At 51.1% G+C, this 27,697-nt stretch overlaps 1 protein-coding gene across 1 annotated transcript in view; it reads right to left on the bottom strand.

Annotated features, from left to right (window-relative positions):
• The window catches only part of Grin2a (glutamate ionotropic receptor NMDA type subunit 2A), a 325,653-nt gene that overhangs the window by 120,805 nt on the left and 177,151 nt on the right, over positions 1-27,697 (bottom strand). The window contains exon 2 of the mRNA XM_077106022.1: positions 20,690-21,282. Coding sequence (XP_076962137.1) covers positions 20,690-21,282 — 593 coding nt within the window. The remainder of the gene's footprint in view (positions 1-20,689; positions 21,283-27,697) is intronic.

Genomic DNA, 27,697 nt, shown 5'->3' with positions numbered 1-27,697 from the left:
TGAAAGACACGGTTAGGTGGCTCCAGGTGTGGAATTACTGTTACAGATGCAGTGAAGATGGGTTCTCATGCATTCTACTCAGCTCTTCCTCTACTTCCTCCCTCCCACTTCCTGCCTGAAGACTGCCCTGACCCTAGTCTCTTAGTTGATCAGACTGTCTTCTTAAATTTTAAAAAAAAAAGTGTCTACTTTTCCTTCAAAAGCCCTAAGGAGTTGGAATGATGAAATACACTTAATTAAGCTGTGCAGAGCAACCCGGCTATCCAGGTGGCCTCTTTGTCCCACTTTCCTTGGTTATTCTGAGGATTATGCTATTACATAAGAACGAACATTCATAGATGGCTTACTATGTCCCAGGCACTGAGCTAAATGCTTGGCATGCATTATTTAATTCTCACAAACTCCCCCACTATGAGTGGGGACGAGCATTATTTCCATTTTACTGATGACAAAAATAAGGTCCACATATATTTAGTTACTTGCTCAAGGTCCCACAGCTATAAGTGGCAGAAAAATCTGGAATATGATTCCAAGCCTATGAATATAGAGGCTTGAATCCTCCCAAGACACAAATACATACTCAGCATAAATTACGTCCATCAAGGAATTCTCTGTCTGTAATTAAGACCAACAGGTCTTGTGTAACACGGTCTCTCTAAAACTCTCACCTGAACACACTTTTGTGGGTCACATTCTACTCTGACAGATGCGGTTCCCTGAACTTATTCAGCATGTGCATGGGCTAATCATCACGATGCACAGAACAGCTGCCAAGTGTGCCCACCCCTCAGTTCCCTGGTTGCCAGGACACAAACCCCGAGGGGAGCTGGGAGGTCGACGTCCGCAGAGAGCCGTGAACCGGGCTTCCGTGGCCGTCTGCCACGGCTCCGCTCGTCTCCACATCACCCCTGATTCTGCTTCAGCCGCCTTTCCTTCTAAGGCAGAAAAATGGCAGCCGGAATCCCAGGTGCAGTTCGGAGGAGTCCCAGGTCGAATCGCCCGAGGCCTCTGTTCCACCCACGGAGGGCGTGTCCCTCCCCCAGCCAATCACCGAGGGGGGACGGGAGGGAGCGTCCTGATTGGCTGCAGGAGGGGAAGGAGGCTGCGGCGCCCAGACTGGAAGTGCGGTGTCGCCCGAGGCTGTTCCTAGCAGGAGACGCCACGTCCTGGGGATAGAAAGCCAATGCTGCCCCGGAGCCGCCTCCGCAGGCCACCTTGGCCCTTCTCTGACTCTCCGTGGCTTCCCGTGATGCTGAACAAAACCCGAGGCCCTGACCCCGGCCTCCAAGGTCCTCGCCCCGGCCTCCAAAGTCCTCGCCCTGGCCTCCAAGGCCCTGACCCCGGCCTCCAAGGTCCTCACCCCGGCCTCCAAGGTCCTGACCCCGCCTCCAAGGTCCTGACCCCGCCCCCAAGGTCCTCACCCTGGCCTCCAAGGCCCTGACCCTGCCTCCAAGGCCCTGACCCCGCCCTCCAAGGCCCTGACCCTGGCCTCCGAGGCCCGGCCCCGCCTCCGAGGTCCTGACCCCGCCCTCCAAGGCCCTCATCCGGACCTCCGAGGCCCTCACCCTGCCTCCGAGGCCCTGACCCCGCCTCCAAGGCCCTGACCCCGCCCTCCAAGGCCCTCACCCTGGCCTCCGAGGCCTGTAGAACTTGGCCCACTTCTCCAAACATGGTCGGCTCGCCCACTCGGCTGCTGCCAGCTGGCTGTCTTGCAGTTTTTCAAATCCTCCAAGCAACTTCCCAATTCCAGGCCTTTGCACTTCCTGGTTCCCTATCCAGAACGCTCTTGTCCCAGACTGTCACATTACTCTCTGATTCACTTAATTCAGATATCTGTCAAATTTTTCATCTTTCCAGCCATTCCACCGAAAATAGCCTTTCTTAACTCCACTTCTCACCCGGCGCCCTTTCCTCCCCCCCCATATCAGTTCCAGTTTGACATTACCTGTGCTCGTTTATTTTGAGTTTCCTCACTGGACTAGGGCTTCCGGCATACCTGGTCTGTTGTGCACAGCACTGTGGGTGGCATAATAGGCCCTTGTCCGTAACTAAGAGCTCAATTACCAGACTTTGAATGTGTGAAAGGTGCGTTCCTCAGCTTTGTGTGGCTGTGACAAAACTCCCGAGAAGAACGACTTGTGGAGAGCACGTGGAGCAGAGGTGCTCACGCATGGCAGCCAGAAGCAGTGGAGACGGGGAAGGGCCAGGGATAGGATAGAGTCCCAAAGGAAACATCTGAATGTTAGGGTTTGGAAGTGAGGTACCCCCAGGGCTCATGACGTAGACGTTGCAGCAAGGCTTAGAGGAGAAACGACTGGTCATGGCAGCATTGACCCAGTCGGGGAACTGATCACCTGATGGGATTAACTGGGTGGTGGCTGAGGGCAGGCGGGGTGTGGCTGAAGGAGGTGGGATATGGGGGCCATGGCTTTGGGGCCTATATCTGGGGTGTCTCTCTGCTTCCTGTTCATGTGAGCTGCTTCCCTCTTCTCTTATGCCTCACCTCGACCGACCCCCAAGGAACGGAGCCTGCTGTCTGTGGATTGAGACCCTGAAGCTGTGAGCCCCCAAGTAGACTTTTCCTCCCCCACAGCTGTTCTGTATGGGTCCTTTCATCACAGTGGCATAAAAAGCTGACGAAAACACCCAAGGACCCCTGCCTCCAGCTGGGCTCCACATCCTACGATTTCTACCACCTCCAATGGTCGATCCAGCTGTGAATCCCGTGGTGGATTAGCCCGATAATGAGGTCAGAGCCCTGGTGACACGGTCAGTCTAAAGAGCCCCCTCTGAACACTGCTACCCTGGAATCGGCCTTCAACACATGAGCCGTTGGGACAAACTTCACATCCAAACGACAATAAAGGTAAGTGAACCAGAGAGTCCAGGGCATCAGTGTAGGAACACGTGTAGCAGATGCCAGGGGATTGGTTTCATTCTTTTTTTCCTGTTTTATTTTCACCTAGATGACCAAAAACACTCTCCCCCAGACCTTCAGAGAGCTGAGTCTATTTAAGAAATGCTCTGTCTGGAAAGGAAAAGATTTATGAAGCTCATGATGGAGTTTAAACTCAAATAAGTGGTTCAGAATCATGGTGGCACTCCAACCACCTCCTCCACTGAGTCAGTTATTCACAGGCCTCTTGCCTCCTGCGTATGCCGTATCTGAATTGAACACTTTAAATATCAAGGCAGACAACCCCATTATGAACTGGCTGGTACCCAGAATCCAGACCGTATCTTGGCTTCCCTCTTCCTTTCTACTTTTATGTCCCTCTATCTGCTTAGTCAGAATGGCTGAGATTTCCTTGGTGATGATTTTGCTCACTGCTTGGTAGAGATTTATTGGCCGTCCTCAGAAGGCACAAGAGCTCAAGGGACTCACTCTGGAATGACCGTGGGTCGGTCACTTAGCAGCTGAGTGTTTGACTAATCTTATGAAAATTGTCCCAGGAAAGACCAGATCCTCTCTTTGGTCTCTGCTTGTTTTATTCTTTTTAATGCCAACACAGATCCTTATGGTAATATCAATTATTATTAGTAGTGTGGTTATTTATATTGATAGTGAGACTATTAACATTTTCAGAAAGGTTTTATAGCTTATAAAACAAATCCCCGTCCATCACATTGGTGATACATTCCCTCAAGTCAAGCCAACAACTCCAGCTCCCCACGGGAGGATGTCTGTGTGGCTTTCCTTTCCCCCGAGTGCCAGAGGATCAGGAGACCTGAGGTCAATATCTGAGAAGCTCATCTTGATTTGATTCTACCGTGACCCTGGGAAAGCTGGTTCTTTTTCCTCTCACATGTTTTCCTCACATGGAAGTGGAGACAATGAAACTTATTTCAGGGTTATGAGAATAAAATAAGATGGTGCATGTAAAGTCCTTACATAGCACCTATGACAGAACAGGTGCTGTAGCAGTGTCTGTTATTCACCTCCCAGCACATGTTTGAGTGCCAGGTACAAAAATAACGTGAGGGCGGTCCCTGGAATTCATCATCATCGTCGACATCATCATCAGACTTTTATTAGCAAAAAGAACCAGGAAGGAGAGAAGGCTTTGGTGGTGGAAGCAACGCGTCTGTCATCACGCCTTTGCCGTCAGCTAGACAGTGAGACTTAACCCCGACTCTTCAGGCTCCTACTTCCTCATCCATAATACAGCACAAAGAATTCATTAGCACCCTTGACTCCGTGAAGCCAGTCGAAGGTAATTTGTCACAACTAATAATGTATTTTAGGAACTTAAGCAAAATGTTATGAATTATTTATTTAAAAAACATAAATCAGTGTAGCCCTTGTCACCACTCATTGGCATCCTGAGGTTTCCTGAAAGGAGAAAATTCTGGAGTTTGTGACAATCTCACAAGAGCCTCCTGAAGCCTCCTTAGGTATGAAGATGGAAAGTGCACCCTTCAGCACACCATGCGACTTAACTCCACATTCCTGTGCCCACGGCCATCGATGGACAGAGGAGAAAGTGGAGACCCAGAAAAGTTAATCTTAAAAGATTACAGCCAGATACAAGGACAAAATTGGACTAAGACCCAAAGTGCTAAATCTTTGGGTACTATTTCCACCATCACATAAAAACTCTGAGGAGGGCAAGAAATGTGGCTCGCCTGAGAATTACACCCACACCCATCTGGACCCAATTTCCCATTATTTTTACCAGGAAGAATGTTCTTGCCCTCACACCCACAAACCTCTGTGTGGACACCAATCCATGACTTTCCTGAGCAATGACTGAGCCAGCCAAGAACCGGCTGCCCCCATGACTTGGAGACTCAAGGTTTCGTCCCACACCTGATGAAGAATGGTTTCTCAAAGAGGCTTGGATTTCTGCCAAAGAATAATTTGAATTAATATCTTTAGTTTTTTTAAATTTGTTCCATAAGTTATGTAGAAATGTTAGGTAGTATGTAAATATTTTGGAGACTTTCCAGAGGTCTTTATGTTATTGAATTCTAATTAATTCCAACATAGCCATTGATGCTTCGAGTGAATCCTTTTAAATGTATTCAGACTTGCTTTAAGGTCTAGAATATGGTATATCCTTAAATGTTCTGTCTGCATTTAAAGAAAATGTGTATTAGTTGTTTGTTGAGTGTTCAATAGGTCAAGTTGACATTAAGTCAACTGATTGTGGTGTTAAGATCATCTGTGCCCTGTTCCATCAATATTGAAATAAAAGTATTGAAGTCTCCAACTTCAACTTTTTGTTTCTTCTTGCAATTCTATCAGTTTTTTGCTTCATTATTTTTGAAACTCTATGAGATGCATAAATATTTGGGCTCATATGTCTTCTTGATGTATTGACTCACTTTCATTATGAAGTGACATTCTTTATCACTGAAATGCTTCATGATCTGAAATTTACTGTGTTATCAATATAACCAGTCCAGTGTTTCGTTAGTGCTAGTGTGTACATCTTATCCATATTTCAAACTTCAAGGCATTTATGCCTTTATATTTAAAGTGGGTTTCTTATGGATAGCATGTAGTTGGGTCCTGCTTTAAGATTCAATAAGATAATCTCTGCTTTTTAACTGAAGGATTTATGCCAGTTATACTTAATGTGATTAATGATGGAGTAGAATGTAAAAATATCCTCTGGATGCTTTTCATATATGTTCCATTTTTTCTTTCTTTTTCCCCCTTTTCATCTACCTTCTTTTGAATGCGTTAAATAATTCTTCATGATTTCTTTTTATTTCCTTTGTGGTATACTAGGTATAGTTCTTTTCAAATTTAATGGTTTCTTTAGGGTTTATTATTTTAAACCAGTTTTTTGCAAGTGATGTTATATCACTTCGTTGTAGTACAGAAAATTCAAATAATATATTTCCATTTCTCTATTTCCCACTTTTGTACTATCATTGCCATATATTTTACTTTTGCCAAGTTGTAAAACCCTTGCAGCATTGTTAGAATTTTTGTTTTAAAAGTGATTTATCTTTTTAAAAATATTTTTTTAGTTGTCAATAGACCTTATTTTATGTATATGTGGTGCTGAGACTCATACCCAGTGCCTCACACATGCTAGGCAAGTGCTCTACCACTGAGCCACAGCCCCCGCCCCTAACAGTCATTCATCTTTTAAGGAGATTAAATTCCTTTAGAATTCTTACCTACTAACCAGGTAGTTTTCATTTCAGGGGTTCTTCATTCTGTTGCACTGATCCACATTCCCACATAATATCACTCTCCTTTTCCCCAGAGATCTTTTCTTTATCTTATTGCCCAATATTCTTTTTATATTAAAGCTTTATAGTCACAAAGAGTAGGTGGGTTCGCCTTGACAGATCCACACATGCATGGAATTTGACTTCTCTTCCTGATCCCCACTTTCCATCCGGCCCTCCCTCCTCTCCCCTGATCTCCCTCCTCTCTTAGACTTCCCAAAGGGCTTTATTTAACGTTGCTTTCAGCGTGGATCTGATGGTGATGAATTCTTTCAGTTATTCAGTGTGTAAAAAGACTATTTCACTTGCACTTCAGAAAGTTATTTTCACTACATAAAGAATTCCACCTTGTGTTTCTTTCTTCATTACGTTACAGTCTCCACTGTCTTCTGACTTCTATTGCTCCCAACGAGAAATCTGCTGTCCCCCTTCCTTTGTGTTTCTGTGAACACCGAGTCTCTTTTTTCCTCTAGCACCTTTCACTGATTTTCAGAGATTGGACCATGTTGCTGTGGGCCCTCGTGATTCTCATTCTCAAGAGCCTTTGAGTTTCTTGTAGTGTGGGTTTACAGTTCCCATCAAATTTGGAATATTTTCTGCCCATTGTTTTTTCAAATATCTTCCTTGCCCTCCTCCACGTTAGGGACTCACAGAACACGTATAGTAAGACCCCCAGTCACTCTCTTTTCGTTTCTTAAATTCTGTTTTCTCTGAGTTTCATTTGGCATGGTTTCAGTGGCTTTGTCTTCAAATTCACCAACCTTTTCTTCTCTGATATCTAACCTGCAGTTGGTCCCATCCAGTGTAGCTTCTGTCTCACACGTTGTATCTTCCATAGATAGGATTTTGGTGTGAGTCTTTTAAAGTCATTTTCTATATCTCTATTTAAATTTTTGAATCAGTGGAATTGAGTGTGACAGTAAATCTTTGTGGAAATATCCTCACCTGCTAATTCTGTGACTTATTTCATACTGGATGAGTTCTGATGATGTTTACTCTTCTCATTATGAGTTGTATCTCCCTACTACTTTGTATGACTGATAACTTTTGCTTGGATACAAGAAATTATACATTTTAATTCATACATTTAATTTGTTAAATATTGAAACATGGGCACTGTACTTCTAAACTTCAGAGTTGGTTTTTGCTGTGCACTAGGCAGTTCCTCGCTCTCATGTGCCAATCACTGCAGCTCAGCACACTGGGATCTCAGGCAGCTCTCGGGGTGGTCTGAGCAGTCCGTCCTGTTGATCAGGCTCTTTGGATCCCATGCTCACCTCTTTCCCTTCAGCTCAAGGAATCTCAGGCCTTTCCTGGGTCCCCATCCTGAAGTGGCAGCCTGGAAACGCTCTCAGGGCAGCGATCTGGACAATAAGCAAACTCACTAGCCCGTTTCCTGACCCTTTGTCCATATCCAATGTCTCAAAAATAATCAGTTCACGTTTTGTCCATTTTTGTCTCCTTCAGTCCGTAGGGTCTACACAGCCCATGGTACTGACTCTGCCTGGGGCAGAAGTTCAAGTCAATAGGACGAAATTTAATAAAAGTAAGAAAGACCGTTAAATCTGTCAAACACAACCCAAGTTGTTAAAATCTACAAATGCAAAAGTGATTTTTTCGAATATTGAAAACCCCGGTAGCATGAAGAAGAAAAGGCAGAACTGTGTATTTTCAGGGTTCAATGTCACACTTGACATTTTCAGCAATGACTCTTAAACAACTATCATGAGTCCCTTCAGACTCCACCATTTGCCATCCGTGTCACCACCATTTGCCATTCATGTCACCAACTTCACCAACTTCCCACTGGAACAAACATTTTCTTCTACCTTGAAAATAAAACCTGAAAATTAATCCAGGATGACGAGTGGGCACTTTACTTGGGTAGTCCCTTAAGTTCTCGCTGTGGGGTCAGCTGTGCGAGGCACAGATAATTCCAGTTCTCACCCAAGTGGAGTGAAAGTGTAAAACCCACAGCTACATAGAAGGTCAGTCAGCCCCCCAATGACTATGTCCCCAAAACACCCCCGCTAGGGTTTCCAAATACTGTTTTGTGAAAATGTGGGTTAAAGATCAGCAGTACCTCTCCAGTCTTGGGCGAATCTGATGGTGGAAGACCACAGACTGGAGGTTCCTGGTGAGTGGCAGTGTTTGACAGCCACGCTGCAGGGAAAGAGGGAACTGTGTGGTCCACTGTTGCAGCTGCACAGATCCAGGTACGAGGTTCTCGAGGCCAACTCTCAAAACTGCCTCATTCTAATTCTCATCCTAATCTTCCTGTCTTAAGGGACACAAAGTACAATGGCTGATAATCATATTAAATCAAATGCATTTGTGATAAAATAAAATGCTTAAAGAAGCCACGGAGGTGGCTTGTCCATGAATTGAACGACCCAGTGGGGTCAATGAACGGTGCCCTGGGTGGGGGACAGCCACCTCTCCCTCCCAGGTGACCATCATCAGCAGGGACATGGGAGCATTCTTATTAACTTTTTATATTTTTCAAAATAAGTGAAAAGTATACTTTTTGTGAACTCTTAAATTTCTAATCACTGAGGCTTATGTGACTCACAACACACTCCCCGCACACCCTCACACACACGTCAAGTGTGCAGCTTTCAACAGTGCAGAGTGGTTCAGAACCAGACCTACAGACTCCCACGCAGGCCCCAAGCTGGGTCAGTCGCGGCCTTTGGCTGGGCTGTGTTCCTTCTCTTGTCCTCGGTTTCCTGTCTATAACAGGTGGTGACCGGCCTCTGGCTGCCTGCCGAGCCTCCATCTATCTCTTCCTGGCTCTTAACAGAGCGCGCACTCCCTCGGGACTCTGTGCCCCTCAAGGTTCAGTAGGTGCTGGGGAAGTCTGCACTATTCCCAGCTGCAGGGAAGGCTCTGGCTTGGTTTTGCCTCCTCAGTGACTGGGTCAGAGCCCAGAATTAAGGCAGTCACAACATGTCACTCTCTTTTTCTATTATTTTTATTTCATTTTATTTGGTCCCAGAGATTGAACCCAAGGGTACTTTAATCCTGATCTATACACCCAGTCCTTTTTATTTATTTATTTATTTATTTTTAGTTAGAGTCTTGCTAAATTGTGGAGGCTGGCCTCAGGAGGCTGGCCTCAAACTTGAGATCCTCCTGCTTTCACCTCCGACATCCTGGATTACAGGTGTGTGCCACCACGCCCAGCAGCACATGCCACTTTCAAATAACTCTAATTGGCCCAAGGAAAGGCACATCATCTTCTAATTTGGCCACAAACATAGAAGTCATCCCAGAGACTGATGATAGAAAATTTGAAGTAATGAGGAAGCCAGTGAGAGAAAAAAGATCACATTCCCCAAAAAGCAGATCCCAAAATACGATTGTACTGTACTTAAAGTCATACCACCTCTGGATTTTCTGTCATGTGAAATAATTCAATCGTATAACTCTGCATTAAGGTGATTGCTTCCTGAAGTAAAAACAGCCTAACTCCCACCTAAGTATCAAAGACAATAAGAGCTAGCCAGCATATGATAAGTCTCATCATTAGAGCAAGTCCACGTTTCCATTTCATCATAGATTAAAATAAATGTGCTTTCATAATGTAACTTAGGAAATGAAGTTTCCCATCGCCCCACAGACAATGGTGCATTAATTACATTAAAATCTAAAACCCCTTTCACTAACACTGATGGGAACGAGCAGGACGTCAGCCCTGTCTCGGGAGGACGTTCTCAGGATCCCTGGGAATCCGAGCCCTGTGTGCTCACCCTTGCCTTTGGCCAGGACTTCATCCTCGGGACACCGGCTGCGGCGACTTGGACAATACACCAGACTTGGGCGGATCTGCCAATTCATTCAACAAACTTTGGGGCCTGTATGAAAATGTGGCTGTGCTCCCAGGCCCAGGCAGAATGCAGGCAGCACCACCGGGCTGGACCGCGACTCCTCCGTCCCCGGGATGCACGCCAGACTTGAGTCACCAGGAACCTGGGGGCTCAGCACCGGCACACCGGCAGCATTCGGGTCAGAGCAGGAGGAGGAGGAGGCAGAGAGGCAGGAGCATGGACGGGGACCGTGAAGAGGCCTCTCGGGCCCCAGCTCCTGCCTAGGAGGGAAGAGAGGCGGCTTGTGGCCTACCCCGAGGCCGTCACCAAGGGCCCCAGCAAACGAGCCTGCCCTGAGCACCTGTCATTCCACACGCCACCCCGCTCCCCTCCCTGTCCCCGACAGGAAGGATTTTTGTCCTTCTGGAGGACGCCAGAGGCTTCTCCAGTTGTGTCCAGAAGAAGTGAAGGCAGAGGTGGTTCCTCTGCCCGGACTCTCCCGGCTTCATCTCTCCAGACCCAAAGCGAGACCTGCCGCCTGTGCCCAGCTCAGTACGCTGCTGATTCCAATGACTCACAGCACTCACTGCTGGGGTGATCTGCCTGCTGGTCACCACGTAAAAGTCCTACTGTCACCACGCACTGATTACAACTGCTGCTGTGGCTACTTAGCTCTGCTAGGTTTCAGTAGGCCTAGATCAGCCACGGATTCGACGTGGTTGACAGGTTCGTTGGACCTTCCATGAGGTCTAGCTCAGAATAGGCGCTGTACAGACACCCACCAGGCTCCACCAGCACATCAGGGCTGGAACCAGAGTCTCCCCGTGGAGAAAGGCAGCCGGAGTCCCCTCCCTGTGGGTCAGCGATTCGGGAGGAAGCGCCTCATGGTTTGAAGCCCATGCTCCTGAGTCTCCACTCTCCCCTGGGCCCTCTTGCCACATCTTAGGACCTCAACTGCCACCAATGATCTCAAGCCCTTTGTACTGTGTTCTCAGCCTGAGTTCCGACTCCCGTCTTCGGTCACCTACTGGAGATTTCCACCTGGATCTCTCAGGAATGTCCAGTTGGATGTGTCTGAAATCAGACATATTTCTGACTCCCTCTCCCACGATGTTTCTCCCCCTTTTCTTGTTTAGTAAAAAGCACCACCATCCATTCTGCTAATCAAATTTAAAAAATATTGATAACATATCTTTTTTTTATTATCTCAATTTATCCCTCAAGCCATGCTCTTTTGCACCCCAAAACTGTGCATTGATTCAGTCCATCGTATTTTGCTGGATGCATGGTCACTACTCTCATCCAAGCCGCCGTCTTGTCTGTCTGTCTTGGACCTAGATGGTGGTCTCCTAGCTGGTCCCTGTGCTGCACAGGGAACCCCACCCCACTCTGCCCCTGTCAGCAGGCCCCAGCTCGACTTATATGGATGACCAAATCACCAGTTTCACAATGAAAACCTCTCGTATTCAACCCTGGAGGACGCCGATCGACAGATCCGTACATTTTATTACTAGGCACTCTGGCTCAAAGATCCAGAGATTCTCCTGTGGCCTAAGGCAAATCTGAACAACATTTGGGCTTTATGTGTGACCCCAAAACAACCCAAGCTACCTTTCCCTCAAGGTAACGTCGCGGCCAACTTCTGGCCCTTTTCAAGTTGCCAGCATCGAGTTTCACCATTTGTCGAGCTATTCACTGGATGCCAATTGGAAATGATTGACGTGCACTGCAGGGCTGGCATACGGCGCTTCTGACTTCCAGCCAGGAGAGGCAAGGCTGTGTTCCAGGAACCAGGGCACAAACAGAGATGGTGCTGGAGGGCGGCTGTCGGCTGAGCGCTCCGGCTGGGACCCAGGGGGCTCAACCCCACCTCTCCTGGGCCCTTCAGGACACACAGGTCAAGCTGTGCATTTGGCCGGGGAAAGCAGGGGGATTGATATCTGTAGAGTGCCAGGTCTATCCTAGGGCTCGGCTAAGTATTTCATGTGCATTTAATTATCCCCACAATCCTCTGCAGTTGGAATTTTCTGTTTACAATCCAGGAAATGGCAGCTTGAAGGAGGAGAGCAACTTCCCAGGATGGTGGGGATGAGAGGGTTTGGGCACAGCAGTGTTCAAAGGCACATTCTGCAGAGTCACAGAGCCCTGGAGCACGTTTTGTTCTCAACAGCACCTGCCCCTGGGTTCCCTCTCTACTCAGCTCTTGTGATTGACTTTGAGGCTCAGCTTTTTCTCCCCTTTCCTGAGCTCAGGGTCCCAGTCAGATTTGCAGCCCAGACGCCAGGGCGACTCGGTCTCTGGAGAGCCTGATATCACTGACAGCCTGTTGGTCAAGCACATGGGGATCCCACAGATAAATATTTGCTAAGAGTTATCACATTCACCCAGGGAGGCTTAACTGTGGTCAAGCTCAGAGAATTAACCAGGCAGGCGCTTTCTGTGGTATTAAAAAGAAACCAACAGTGATGATTCTGATTGTCAAATAAAAATATGCCAACTGGGCTTGGAACAGTGTCTGTGTGGGTCATTAAGCCAGAAACTTTTCCTGTGCTTATTTCCGAAACAAAGATTGAAAAAGGAAATCAATGTAAGTTGGACACAAATTAAGCTCCAACTTGCGTATCTCCCTCCCGTTTCTCAGTTCCTCTCAGGATCATCACAGGGCCATTGCTTCTTCAAGCAGAAACCTGACTTCACAAATCAAGAAGTTGGCATAAAACATATAATTGAGCCAACCAAGCATTGCCAACCAAGGCCAAATGACTTCAGCACCAACTCCCAACTCCACCGGGAGACTTTTTTCCTACTTGTTTGTGATACAAATACACAGAGTCACGTCCACTTGATTTCCAGTGGAGTAACTTCTTCGTGTCCATCTCTTAGGATTAAAATAACAGCCACAGGACAGAGGTCATCATTCAGTTGTTACAAAATAAAAGTGACACACGCTTCCACGACTCTCTTCCTGACCTGGTGTGCAGTCTGCAATGTAACTGGTGAGCACTCAAGAGACGATGAGGACCATCAGGAGAAAATGATAATGACCTCAGGGTCATGCGTGCAACGCCTCCCACCTGCCAGGCACCAGGCTGTCTCACGCACATGCTGCCACTTAAGTCTGCCTCGGTAAGAAGAGACGGCATCGCACACACACACACACACACACACACGCACACACACACACACCCGGGGCTCAGAGTGGTCAGCAACTCATGCTTGGTAGGTATGTGGTGAATCACGGGCCAGCCGGTCACACCACACAGCTGGGGACTGCTCTCTGCACCATGCTGCCCCTCGTCCCCCAGGGCCATAAGGCTCCCCAGGCAATCCTTGGGCAAGATGAGAAATATTGACTTCCCCCTTCTCAGACCCCTTTCTCAGTAATGTAAAATGTGTCCCCTCCACTGTGGAAGGGGGGACCCAGGTGCACACGCCAACACGCACACACGCACACACACAGGCACACCCGTCCATGGTGCACACCCGTCCATGGTGCACACCCAGGGTTTGGCATCCCTAACTCCACAGCCCTGAAATGCGGTAGGAAACTTGCCCAGGCCCACACGGAGGACCAGAGACTGCACAGGGACCGGCAGCTCGAGACGTAGCACAGCAGAAAGAGTAAGACCGCCCCCAAAGAAGCCTGGCACACGTCCCCAGGGCGCTAGTTCTCGGTCCTGCTCCTCTTCTCCGGGTGCCGTGCCCACCGTGACACTTCCCTGTCTCCTACGGCTCTGCCACGGTGAGTAGGGCTCCCTGTCCCGGTGCCCTGTACCTCGGAGAAGACAAGAGACAGGTGCCACCCTGCTGGCCCCGGGCTCCTGCAGTGGCTCTCTGGGTCATCTGGTGCTAGTCCACTGGAGGCAACGGATTTCTTCTTTTTTCACCATGAACAAATATCGTGGGCTCTAGTGAGCAGAGACACCTGTTTCCCTCCAATTCTGTCCACAGGTTTCATCGATCCAGGCCGAGTGTCCCTGGTCTGAAATGCCTGGGGACAGACGTAGTCCGGTATTGGCTGTCTGCACAGACCTAATGAGCTACTTGCGGGCTAGGACCCGAGTCTCGAGACAGAATTCATTTAAGCTTCACATAAGACCTCATACTCATAGTCCGAGGGAAATCTCATACCATGTTTTAGAGCACCGTGTTCTGACGGCGAGCCATCACGGAAGGTCAGGAGTGGAATTTTCCACTTGTAGCACCATGTTGGCACTCAAGAAGCTTCAGATTTTGGATCATTTGGGAATTTTATATTTTCAGAGTGGGAATGCTCAGAGTGTGCTAGTGACCATTTATGGACAGTCTTCCCACGGGCCAGGCCCGGGTCTGAGAGCTTTTCTCATGCCCATATTGCACTGGAGGGAACAGATGGGACTCACCCCAAGTCTCAGATCTAAAACTGGGCAGGTCAGAGACCTGGACCCAGGTCACCTGGCCCCAGAGGCCACACTCTCAACTGCAATGCCACGCCATCTCCCGGGGAGCCTGTCCACTCATGAACAGGACAGAACGGGTCCCACACCAGCAAAGCAGGTCACGGTTTACCTCCATGCCCCGGGATGTGCTCTGTGCATGGCGAAGGGACAGATGTTTAATAGCTTCGCAGTTGCAAGGAGGCGGTTACATAACTCGGCTGAGCTATTTTTGAACTTTGAAAAGAGCAGTCAGCATTTTCCAAAGTGTCCTCTGCAAAACGAGGAATATTGAACATAACGGAGATCTCCCCTCTCCCCTGCGGTGCTCTTGTGAAGCTGTGGGACAGAGCAGGTGCGTGGCCACATCACCCACACCCGCCCTGGTAAGGAGCCCCTTGTAGGAGCCCCTTGTGCCTTCCCCAGCCCGACCTGGTCATGTTGCTCTAATACCCTGACCACACAAGGCCATGCACAAAATCATGGGCAATGCCCCTGGGGGCCACCAAGTGACACGTCAAGCTGGTGCCAAGGTGTGGCTCAACCAGTCAGAACGGACACCGGAGCCCCAGTCGGGCATCGTGAGACGGGCAGGTGCAAATTCATCCAACGCTTCTGCGGCTCTTTGCCTCTGCCCCGTCACACAGGGGACATCTTGAGAGCTGTGTGTGTGGCCAGCACTCTGCCAAGTGAGACTTCTTCCTCCAGCTTTTCAGGCTTGGAGTGAGGAGACCCTCCCCGAGAGTCCTGGGGCCCCGCTAAACCCGGGGGTGGGTCCAACGCAGGCTGCAGAGGTCGCATCTCTGCCGTCAGCTCCCAGAGTGAGGGCCCTTCCCATCACCACCTAGGTGTCCGTCACAGGGGAATGACCAGGTGAAAGATGAGGTGCTCATACAACAGGACGCAAGGCAGCCACCGAGAGGAACACACGACGACGTCCCCGTCACCGAGGGGACTTCCAATTGCAAGGTGCAGGCAACGGGAACTCTGACCTATCAGGCACATCTGTCTCCACCAGGAAGAACTGTGGCCGGAGCGCCGTGGCACATGAGGCTTTACCTGAACTACAAAGACGTGCGCGGATGTGGATACGTGTCAAATCGTGGTAGTGGCTTCCCCTCCCGTGGAGAGGAGGAGAGAAAAGCAGAGCCAGCGTGAGATGTGATCAGACTTTACATGATCATTTAATGTTTTATTCCTTTTAAAATGTGGGGAAACGGGCGCGTCAACCTTCATTCTCGGTGACGAGGACTGGGTATTCCATCAGACCCTGCTCTAAATTCTTTTTCAATATTTAAAAGAAATAAACAAGCATTCCTGTTACCTGAGTTTGTCTTTAGATAGATCTCTCCTGTCTATCTCCCGTCTTGTCAGCGTGGTGTTTGGGACAGAAGTTACACCTTGGTCATCTGTGTGCTCCAGGGCGAGCACGGGTCTGTTGGACAGAAGGACTGATGGAGGCAGACAGACAGAGTGTGTGTGGTTTTTTTGAACTGTTTCCCTGGCTTCCTCCAGCTGTCAGTCAAGGGCAGACTGACAGGTGCCACTCTTTCCTGAGGTGGTGTGAAGAACAGCGTGGGGTGGGGGAGGGGTGAGTGCCAGCCCTCAGGGACAGAGGTGCTTCATCACACCCCTCGGAGCGGAGGGTGACTTAGAGAGTTGCTGCCTGGCTTTTCTGGGCTGAAATGGCATTTACAAAATTGCTGCATTCAGAGGTGCGACTCGTGGAAGGAGCGCAGAGCGGCTCCCAGCAGCGGGGTTTCTCTCCTTAAAAAATGCCCTCCGAGGTGGTCCCTGGAAAGACCTGGATGTCTTGCCAATTATCCTCCCAGAGTTTCCTTTCCTATATAGAGTACATTTCAATTGCCTTACAATTGAGTTATGTTCCCGTCAAAATGCTACATCCTGAATATCCCAGCTGCAGGGCACATCTCGTTAAGGAGAGCGCGGATTCATTAGCCCAGTCCCTGTCCTCGGCTTGCAGCAGCCGAGCCTCCAGAACCAGCCCTCGGGTCTCACCCTGAATTCTATTTGGACAAGGACTTGGAATACCAAACACGACGTGGCAGAAACAGGATGGTCAAAGAGGGGGAAGAGGAGCCGGGAAGGGAAAACCTCAAAGGAGCAGCTTCCTTAATCCAGGTTTGTTTTTCAGGTGTATCACACTCACAGACACACATCATGTTCGTGCACACACACACGCACATGCACACCCCTTAATTCCCAATTCACAGGTGACCTCTGAAATGTCCTAGAATCTTCCCGAGATGTGACAGATTGGCGTACCCTGCTGGCAATCGACAAACAAGGTCTCCTGACTTTCATTTCTGATGACCAAAACCTTCACTTGCGACTTTTAAGGTTGTAAAATGATTACCAGCCGCAGGCATGGTGCCAAGCAGCACCGCCCCAGCATCTCACTGAATCCTCATGACAACCCCCAGAACACGGTTCCCAGCGCCTGGTCCTCAGGCCAGCAATGTCCACATCACTTAGAAACGTGCCATAAGGGGAAACCCCTGGGGATCGCCCCACACCTAGGAATATACTTAAAACTCTGAGCCTAGGGCCCAGCAACTGGTATTTTTACAAACCCCCCAAAGATTCTGGTGGGTGCTGACGTTTGAGCATGACCTCTTGGGATATAGGCGACATCATCGTCACGTTGCGATAAGCACCACAGAGGTGCGGACATGGTCTAGTCCTACAGACAGTGGGCCATGATGGTCTAGTCCTACCGACAGTGGGCCATGATGGTCTAGTCCTACAGACAGTGGGCCATGATGGTCTAGTCCTACAGAGACAGTGGGCCATGATGGTCTAGTCCTACAGAGACAGTGGGCCATGATGGTCTAGTCCTACAGAGACAGTGGGCCATGATGGTCTAGTCCTACAGAGACAGTGGGCCAGGATGGTCTAGTCCTACAGAGACAGTGGGCCAGGATGGTCTAGTCCTACAGAGACAGTGGGCCAGGATGGTCTAGTCCTACAGAGACAGTGGGCCAGGATGGTCTAGTCCTACAGAGACAGTGGGCCAGGATGGTCTAGTCCTACAGAGACAGTGGGCCAGGATGGTCTAGTCCTACAGAGACAGTGGGCCAGGATGGTCTAGTCCTACAGAGACAGTGGGCCAGGATGGTCTAGTCCTACAGAGACAGTGGGCCAGGATGGTCTAGTCCTACAGAGACAGTGGGCCAGGATGGTCTAGTCCTACAGAGACAGTGGGCCAGGATGGTCTAGTCCTACAGAGACAGTGGGCCAGGATGGTCTAGTCCTACAGAGACAGTGGGCCAGGATGGTCTAGTCCTACAGAGACAGTGGGCCAGGATGGTCTAGTCCTACAGACAGTGGGCCATGATGGTCTAGTCCTACAGACAGTGGGCCATGATGGTCTAGTCCTACAGAGACAGTGGGCCAGGATGGTCTAGTCCTACAGAGACAGTGGGCCATGATGGTCTAGTCCTACAGACAGTGGGCCAGGATGGTCTAGTCCTACAGAGACAGTGGGCCAGGATGGTCTAGTCCTACAGAGACAGTGGGCCATGATGGTCTAGTCCTACAGAGACAGTGGGCCATGATGGTCTAGTCCTACAGAGACAGTGGGCCATGATGGTCTAGTCCTACAGAGACAGTGGGCCAGGATGGTCTAGTCCTACAGAGACAGTGGGCCAGGATGGTCTAGTCCTACAGAGACAGTGGGCCAGGATGGTCTAGTCCTACAGAGACAGTGGGCCAGGATGGTCTAGTCCTACAGAGACAGTGGGCCAGGATGGTCTAGTCCTACAGAGACAGTGGGCCAGGATGGTCTAGTCCTACAGAGACAGTGGGCCAGGATGGTCTAGTCCTACAGAGACAGTGGGCCAGGATGGTCTAGTCCTACAGAGACAGTGGGCCAGGATGGTCTAGTCCTACAGAGACAGTGGGCCAGGATGGTCTAGTCCTACAGAGACAGTGGGCCAGGATGGTCTAGTCCTACAGAGACAGTGGGCCAGGATGGTCTAGTCCTACAGAGACAGTGGGCCAGGATGGTCTAGTCCTACAGAGACAGTGGGCCAGGATGGTCTAGTCCTACAGAGACAGTGGGCCAGGATGGTCTAGTCCTACAGACAGTGGGCCATGATGGTCTAGTCCTACAGACAGTGGGCCATGATGGTCTAGTCCTACAGAGACAGTGGGCCAGGATGGTCTAGTCCTACAGAGACAGTGGGCCATGATGGTCTAGTCCTACAGACAGTGGGCCAGGATGGTCTAGTCCTACAGAGACAGTGGGCCAGGATGGTCTAGTCCTACAGAGACAGTGGGCCAGGATGGTCTAGTCCTACAGAGACAGTGGGCCAGGATGGTCTAGTCCTACAGACAGTGGGCCATGATGGTCTAGTCCTACAGACAGTGGGCCATGATGGTCTAGTCCTACAGACAGTGGGCCATGATGGTCTAGTCCTACAGAGACAGTGGGCCAGGATGGTCTAGTCCTACAGAGACAGTGGGCCAGGATGGTCTAGTCCTACAGAGACAGTGGGCCAGGATGGTCTAGTCCTACAGACAGTGGGCCAGGATGGTCTAGTCCTACAGACAGTGGGCCATGATGGTCTAGTCCTACAGAGACAGTGGGCCAGGATGGTCTAGTCCTACAGACAGTGGGCCATGATGGTCTAGTCCTACAGACAGTGGGCCAGGATGGTCTAGTCCTACAGAGACAGTGGGCCAGGATGGTCTAGTCCTACAGAGACAGTGGGCCAGGATGGTCTAGTCCTACAGAGACAGTGGGCCAGGATGGTCTAGTCCTACAGAGACAGTGGGCCAGGATGGTCTAGTCCTACAGACAGTGGGCCAGGATGGTCTAGTCCTACAGACAGTGGGCCATGATGGTCTAGTCCTACAGACAGTGGGCCATGATGGTCTAGTCCTACAGACAGTGGGCCAGGATGGTCTAGTCCTACAGAGACAGTGGGCCAGGATGGTCTAGTCCTACAGAGACAGTGGGCCAGGATGGTCTAGTCCTACAGACAGTGGGCCAGGATGGTCTAGTCCTACAGACAGTGGGCCATGATGGTCTAGTCCTACAGACAGTGGGCCATGATGGTCTAGTCCTACAGACAGTGGGCCATGATGGTCTAGTCCTACAGAGACAGTGGGCCAGGATGGTCTAGTCCTACAGAGACAGTGGGCCAGGATGGTCTAGTCCTACAGAGACAGTGGGCCAGGATGGTCTAGTCCTACAGAGACAGTGGGCCAGGATGGTCTAGTCCTACAGACAGTGGGCCAGGATGGTCTAGTCCTACAGACAGTGGGCCAGGTAGAGCTGGAATCTGGACAAGTCCCTACACGGCGCCCCCTGCTGGCCACCTGAGAAATGAGCACAGATCAAACCAGGGAACCTTAGGCAGAAACATGCCAATGACGTCGGAGTGAGATGCTAAATCTCAACAGCTGGGCCATCATGACAGGCCACAAGGTACAGTGACACTTCCCAGAAACAAGAATGTGATGTCTACCCTGATGGGAATGGTTGAATGAATTACGATACATCCAGATGATGGAGTGCAATGCAGTCTTAGCACTGATGCTTGCCAAGATCTCCATTGACCTACGAAAATACTCAGACACAAAAGAGATCCAGCCCACTGGTGGAGGCAGCTTCCCCAAAGCACATCGGGCTGCTGCGGATGTGGGAAGTGGCCGGTTTCACAAAATGCTGGTGTGAATGTAGAGGGTATAGTTACTTGGTAAGCACAATTTGGCAATAGATACTTAAATCAAAAATGCACCTGCCCAATGACCCCCCAAACCCCACTCTTAGACTCAACCCTAGAAAAACAATTGCACGTGTGATTCAAGAGACAAGTGTGACGATTATCCCTGGCGTTTCACTTCTAACGGAAAAACAATCTGGGGGAAAAAAACTAAATTCCTATCATTATGCAGATTCGAAAAATAAACCATGGCATATCCATATTGAAGAATACGATATGCACATTGCAAAGAATTTAGATAGACTGGAGATATAATTACGATAAATGGTGGACAGATAGATAGAGTTTTTGAATTTAAAAAAGTTGTAAAAAAATGAAAATAGGATGATATATATCTCAAAACAAGATGGGAAGAAAACAGAGAAAACAGGGCAGAATCAAACAAAACAAAACGTCTGCACACACACAACAGTCTCTGCTTTCAGAGCACATTCATCAACGAGTATGTAAACAAGCAAAAAAAAAAATCAGGGCAACTAAACCCTGCGCCCACTCTGGGAGCAAGCCAAGAGCCCTCTCTTACTGGTGCAGAGTGTGAGTCGGGGTCTCCGGCTTCTCCGTCTGCCCGTAGCAGCTGGCCTTGGCCTCGGGGATGTAGGAGAACTTGTCCAACATGGAGGACGCCGCGGTGGTCAGGATGCCCAGACCGTCCCTCACCCTCGCCTCCAGGCTGTAGTCCCAGTCATCGTAGGAGACGGAGATGAGTCCCGATGGAAACTCTTTGGGGATGAGCTCCGTGTTCCCAGAGACCAAGCTGGGGACAATCCAGAAGAAGTCATAGCCCGTGAGGCCCAGGGAGCGGGCCTCGCTCAGGATGAGGACGGCCTCGTCTTTGGAGCAGTAGAGCAGGATGACGGAGGAGTGGATCTTCTTCAGCTGGACTTGCGTCTTCGCATCCTCGAAGGACGTGTCCAGCGTGATCACGTTCTGCATGTCCCAGCCCACGAAGCTGTTGTCCACGGTGGTCTTGATGAAGCTGATGAAGTCCCTGTAGCCAGGGAAGATGGTGGTCACCAGGGAGAAGACGTGCCAGTCGTAGTCCTGCATGACCTTGAGCATGACCGTGGCTTGCTGCTGGATGGACGCTCCAAACTGGAAGAAGGTGGACGTCGGGTCCTGCCAACAGTGAGAGGAAAGAAAGCAGAGGATGAGCGAGGCGGGCATGGACAACCGTCTGTCTGTCTGTCTGTCTGGGCTCAGAGAGGGCCCCTCCTACAGCCAGGGGAGGCCAAGCACGCCTGTACCCATTTAAAACCATTCCTGAGCACCTACTGTGTGCCAGGCTCTGCAGCAGATCAGGGAGCTGCAGAGGGAAGGTGCCTGCTGTTGAGCCACCCCCAGCGGCTCTCCTTCCCTCCGTTCCTCCTCTCCCACCCTTGAGTCCATCTGGTTCCAACAGAACAGCTCTCCCTGGCCCCAGGCTCCTACTGGGGAAAGGGAGCAGCATCGGGAAACAGACTCACAGGACACACTGGAGCCCTGGAGTGTGCCATGCCTCAGGCCATCAACCCTCTTGGCTACAGGGGCCAACGAGCTCCCATGCCACGCAGGCCCCTCCGAGTCGAGTTTCTGTAACGCCAACTTAGGTTCCCGTGCAATAGATGCAACGTGAACGCCAACGTGTTCACACCAACACTCACGGGTTGAGCTCCTCTGTGCGCCAACTTCGCGCCAGACCTTGGAGATGGTGATTAGGAGGCAGATCCCCCAGGGTCTCTGCCGTCACAGACCTGATGGGAATGTGGGGACAAGCCAGCCAGGACCAGTGACCGAGAGAGGCCATGTGGAAGGAGGGTGCAGGCGAGACACAGCTGAGGGGGCATGACAGAGGTGTCCCGAGGTACATTTTGAGGGTTCCAGGAACTGTGGACAAGGGCCTTCTGGCCCAAGGAGTAGAAAGGATCAATGATGTTGAAGAATTTGGCAGGAGCCCCACTGTGTAGGGCCTCGAGGGCTGCAGGCAGAGGCACGGAGCATTCCGAGCACAACAGGCGACCACTAGTGTTCACACACTGCGCGACCCGGTGACGTGCACTGGGCTAAGGGTTCCTATTGGTCCTGACATCTGCAAAAATCTATGAACACGAGACTAAATTTTCACTCAGAAAAGCAGGCGACAATACACCGCACCCTGCTCCGTGCATCGAAGCCCCAGAAGGATCCCAGGAAGTTGCTCATTTATGGGCAAGGGTGGGTGAGGCCGAAAACGGCCACGCGCCCCGTCAGTGTCCAAACCCGGGTCCTGAGACTCCACACCCTGTCCCCTGGCCCACACCCCCCCACGGCCTCTCGGGGTCCTTTAGGATTGGCACAGGACTGGTGCGTACACCCGTGGGAGGATGGAAAACTGCAACCAGGCAGAGGGTGGGCCCTTTGTCAGGATGCGAGAAACACCGAGAGTCCCCAGGTCCTGATCGCATTGCAGCCACGTGTCATTCTGCACTGTGGGCGGGGCCTGTCTAACGCCACCTCAGCAGGAAAGCACATGGGACCCCACTGTGCACACGCGTGTTCGAGGGGCACAGGTCGCCTGTGTCTTTCGGGATGGTGCTACAGCTGCGCCCGTGAGTCCTGGAACAGGTCCGCCCTCTCCCGTGGACGGTCATGGAAGGCTGTCTAAATGGCCAGACCTCTGTGTGCTCTTTTCTGAAATGTGTGGGTTTGGGGATGATCTGGGTGCTATGTGGCCCAAAGGCAGAGAGAAGAAACGGGGACAAATAAATGCCTCCTGGGCTCCTTCCCGCATCACAGCTCTGTGAATTTTACCTAATTAAATCAATTAAAATGGGTAACAGATTTAAAGACTTTGAATAATTATCTTTTCCCTACAGTAGCTTTTGGAGAAATCCAATATTCTCGAATTGATTAATCATGTTAAATCACATCTCAACAAGACTGTGGGAGCCTCAAGGGCAGAGAGACTGAAGTCTGTGTCTCTTTGTCCCTGGAACCTCCCAGAAGGCTTGGCCCGTGACACACGGAGAAGAGAGGGATGGGGGTCCACGGCAGTGACGAGCGGGTAGCCTCAGAGAATGTCCTGGTTTAAACAGAAGGTGGCAGGGGAGGGCTCGGTCCCGGCACTGCATTTTGAACGGACCTTCAGCGTTGAGTCCCGAGGAGACAAAACGTCCCACACCATCACCACCGTGTCCACCCGCCCGGAAACCACTCCTCCTCCCAGAGCCCTGAACACATTTTAATGCACCTTCATTGATATGGAGGGGAATAGCGGAGGCCGGTGAGCCCACAGGCGTCCCTCAAGCCTCTTTAAATACCAAACAGGGGAGCAACCCAAAGACCCTACCAACAGACGAGGGCACCAGGGTCAAGTCTAGGGGATTTGGAACAGGACCACAAATGCCCAGGGTTAAATACTAAAGAAACGCAGCGTCTCCCTCCTAAGGGGATGGTCTGAGGAAGCTGACCGGCAGAGCTACTCCTGGACCACGACAGGCCGCGGGTGGGCATTGTCCCTGCTGGAGGTCACGAGACATGGAGAGAGTCCTCAGGAGGACCCACACCAGGGCACAGTTAGGACCCACAACATGGGCCTTGAGACAAGCCGAAGCACACAGTCCCTGGGATCACCGTGTCGGAGGAGAGGTGGCGGTCACACAGGCCAGGTGCAGCGGGAGTGGGGCTCTTCCAAGACCCTTGCTCCAGGCATGGTGGGTTAGAGGTTACGGCGTACCCATGAGCTGCTAAACGCACCGAGCGGAGCTGTCCGTCTTTTCTAGCTCTCCCCGCACAGAGGATGGCGTGGCGGGACTGTGGACTTTGTGAAGGACAAAGACCATCATGGGGACGGCCGTTCATCAGCCCAGAGCCAGCCAGGCACAGGCCATCTGTGAAAGGAACGTACAAAACCCTGGCCTTGTGCCATCCTGCCCTGCAACACTTCAGAGCCGGCCAACGTCTCCCGGGACTGTCCCCTGTGGTCCCCATTAGCTGCCCCTCCCCCAAGACGGCTCGGAGCAGAACTTCTGGGGTCAGACTGCCCAGTTCCAATCCTAGCTGCACTCTTTGGAAAGAAACCGTCACCGATGCCCTTCATGTGCCTCAGATGATCATGCTGCACCACTTTCATTTCCACGGGCACCTGGAACTTCAGCTTCAGACAAAAAGCACGGTGGATCAAAGGCTCTGTACTCCCGGAGGGGGGTGTGAGGAGGCACTTGCAAAGCTTAATTGCAGGAGCAGGCTCTGAAGACGCTCGCACTGGGACTTTCCTAAGGTGATTTAGGGACTGGTGGGGGCTGGGGAGTCCGGCCACGGTCCAGAGCTGCAGAACGGCCCTCCCGCCTCCGCACGCCCTTCCCACTTCCCACCCTGATGGCGGGGCAGTGTCTCCTGCTACGCCTGGACTCGGGACACTAACAGATGGCCCCTGACCCCCTCTGGCATGTGGCTTCCTGAGGATGCGCAGCCAGGGGAGAGGAACAGGTTTCCAACACCCACTTTGGTTCTGAAGCAGAAGCAGTTGCGTCCCCAGGCTCAGGCTCTGCAGAACAGACTGTCTCAAACAGAGCGAGGGAGGCCGGGGGTGTGGGGCTCTGGGTGTCTGTCTGCTCCAGGCTCCGCGTTTCAGTCCTACCATCCATGAGGTCTCATTAGAACAGGCCTAGAGCGTTGAATCCTTTTCTAGAATGTTCCAGCGCTGGCCGAGTCCCTAGAATGACATCCAACTCCATGGTCATTCCCGGGAGTATCTTCAGATCCTGGTACAATGATGGACATGCAGGAAGCGCAGCCCTGTCCCCAGGCTGGTTTTAGAGGCGCGTGACAACTTTCATTTCACTTACCCCCTAAATGATTCTAAATGCCCGAGAAAGAAAGGGCCAGCCGCATAACGCCCAAGCCTGGCATTGCTCATAGCAACCAGGAAGAGAGCCCCGGGTGGCCCCAGGATGACGGCAAGGACGCTCCGCCTTGACCACTTGGAGAGTCACTGTAAAACGCGCCAGTGCGGGGGCCCTGTGTCAGTCCAGTCGAGATGGAGGTGCTGAGACCTGAACTCCAAAGCTGATTGGTTCGTTTCCCTGAGCCTCACCTCAACAGCAGGTCCTTCCCGGGAGGCAGCACCTTCAGATCCTGGTGCAGGGATGGACTGACCGCTCTGGGCAACGCTGCACCCACGTCCACAGCCCTGCTCCCACGGCCAACAGGGTGGGCACCCAGTGGAGGAAATGTCGCAGCAGCCCAGCAAAGATGGCGAGAGACTCCTTGGGAACTCTCTTTCCTCCCCGAGGACTGCCCGGGTGCTCCTGATGAACTTCCTGCCTGAGGGACTGTTACACGGTATCCACTGAACTTCTGTGCCTCTCCATAGGCAGGAGGAAAAGTAAAGGCATTGAACTGGACAGGCCCCAGGACTCAAGGGAGCAGCCTTGTCACTGTGCGCACCCTGAGCGGTCCCACCGGCCAACGGCTCTGCCCTCCTGTCACCCTCCCCCTCGCCGTCGTCACCTGGGCCCTCATCGCAGCTGGCATTCATCGGGTGCACCCAACGCTCAGCACAAGTCACATGGAGCGGAGGCACTATCATTATGACCCCTGAGTCTCAGAGTTTAAAACTGGGGTTCAGTAAGGGTGAGCTGCCCAAAGCGTACCTAGCACCCGGCAGAGCTGGGAGTCCAGAGTCTGTGGCTGAACATGGCTTTCAGGGGTGCTGGACAGAAAGGGGTATGTGTGTGTGTGAGAGAGAGGGAGGGGATGATGACCAATAGCAAAGAAGACCCCCAGAAGTAGAGACCAGTGTCCACCATCTCCTGGCCACTGGCAATCAGCTCCGGGGCCGGAGGCTGCGGAGGAAGTCACAGCAGACACCACGTTCAGAAGCACATCAGCTCCGTTGCCTTCGAACACAAAGTCCACCCCCAGCAGCTGGTCAGAGGTTTCAAGACCCAGGTTGTGTCCCAGTTCTATTCCTGGGGAAAGAGAGGTCCCCGTCACGGGAGCTGGGGGCAGCCTTACTTCCTCATCACCCTGCGAGTCCCCACTGTCCCCGTCCCTGTTGCACGGGCCTCTGTTGCGATGCTCCAAGTTTCTCTCTCCACCTCAACGGGGTGACTCCTGTCTGCAGCCCCCGCCCGGCCTCCCCGCCTCCCCGCCTCCCACCCACCTGTGCCTGGCTACTGCAGCTGTCCGACTCCCTGGCCTTCGACATAGACCACAGGGCCCCCAACACATTTTTCCGGTGTCCCCCATGACCTTCAGAACAAAACAGAAACATATGCCAGCCCATCCCCTGAAGTCCAGCGCGAGGGGCTCAGTATCCACCGTAGCACCCAGGGGCTCGGGTGCCCCATGAGCATGCGACCGCCTGGTGACCGGGTGAGCTGATCGAGAAATGCAGGCTCGGCAGGAAAACCAAAGGCCAGCGCTGAACCCGTGCCGTCCATCATTTTCCAAGAGCACATCCCCCCACCACCCAGGAGCACAGGGTTCCCCAACAACCAGCTCCGCTTATGGGACCGTTTATCGGGTTCACATCCTAGACCTCGACTGCCCACTTCACAAGCGCAGCTCCCAGCATTCCTTAAAGACTCCATCTTCCTCTGCTCTGTCCTCCTCTTTGAAAAGAAGCTGAATTTTTCCCTTTGTTTTTCCGCTTTGTGGGGGCATCATTAACAAATAAGAGTGGTGTGCCCCACGGCGCAGACCTGATGTTTCGATATCCGTGTGCATTGTGAGATGATCACTATAATCAAGCTAATCAGCACTTCCACCACCTCACGTTACCTTCTGTGTGTGTGATAGAAGATATGTAAGGTCCACTCCTTCAGCGAATTCCAAGTACATGATACAGTATGGTTAACCAGCCGCTGGAGTGTACTGTAGGTCCCCAGAACTTACTCATCCTCTAGCTGCAAGCTGTACCTCTTACTTCACCTCCTCCCAGCCCTTGGCAACCACTCTTCACACTCTGAGCTCGACATTTTCATGTCCCACATGTAAGTGAAAGCATGCAGTGATTGTCTGGCTTATACACGGTCTTGCAGGTTTATCGATGTGGTCCCAAATGGCAGGATTTGCTTCTTTTGTAAGGCAGAGTGATATTCCAATAAATATGTACATGTGTATCCATGAGTTCTGCATCCACAGATTCAATCAAGCATGGATGAAAAGTCAGGTTTTTAAATTCCATCTGAAACCACCACATGACCCAGTTATAGCCCTCCTTGGCATGAATCCTAAAGAATTCAAGTCCTCATACTGAAGTCATCGTCATTTACAACGCCGGGACACATGCATACCCATGTCTGTAGCAGCATGACTCACAAACTGAGGGACTAACGGAGTGTCCATCACCAGATGAATGGATAAAGAAAATGTGTCGTACACACAACGGGGTTTTATTCAGCCCTAATGAAAATGGAAGTCATGTCTTCTGCAGGAAAATGGACGGAACTTCAGAACTTCAATCTAAGCGAAATAAGCCAAACTGAGAAAGTCAAGGGTCATAGGCTTCTCTCATATACGGAGGTTAGAGGGGAAAGGGAAGAGGAAGGTGGAGGATCTCGTGAAAATC

The sequence above is a fragment of the Callospermophilus lateralis genome, chromosome 19, assembly GCF_048772815.1.
Source record: "Callospermophilus lateralis isolate mCalLat2 chromosome 19, mCalLat2.hap1, whole genome shotgun sequence".
NCBI classification, from domain to species: Eukaryota; Metazoa; Chordata; class Mammalia; order Rodentia; family Sciuridae; genus Callospermophilus; species Callospermophilus lateralis.
This window is presented reverse-complemented; position numbering and strand designations above follow the sequence as displayed.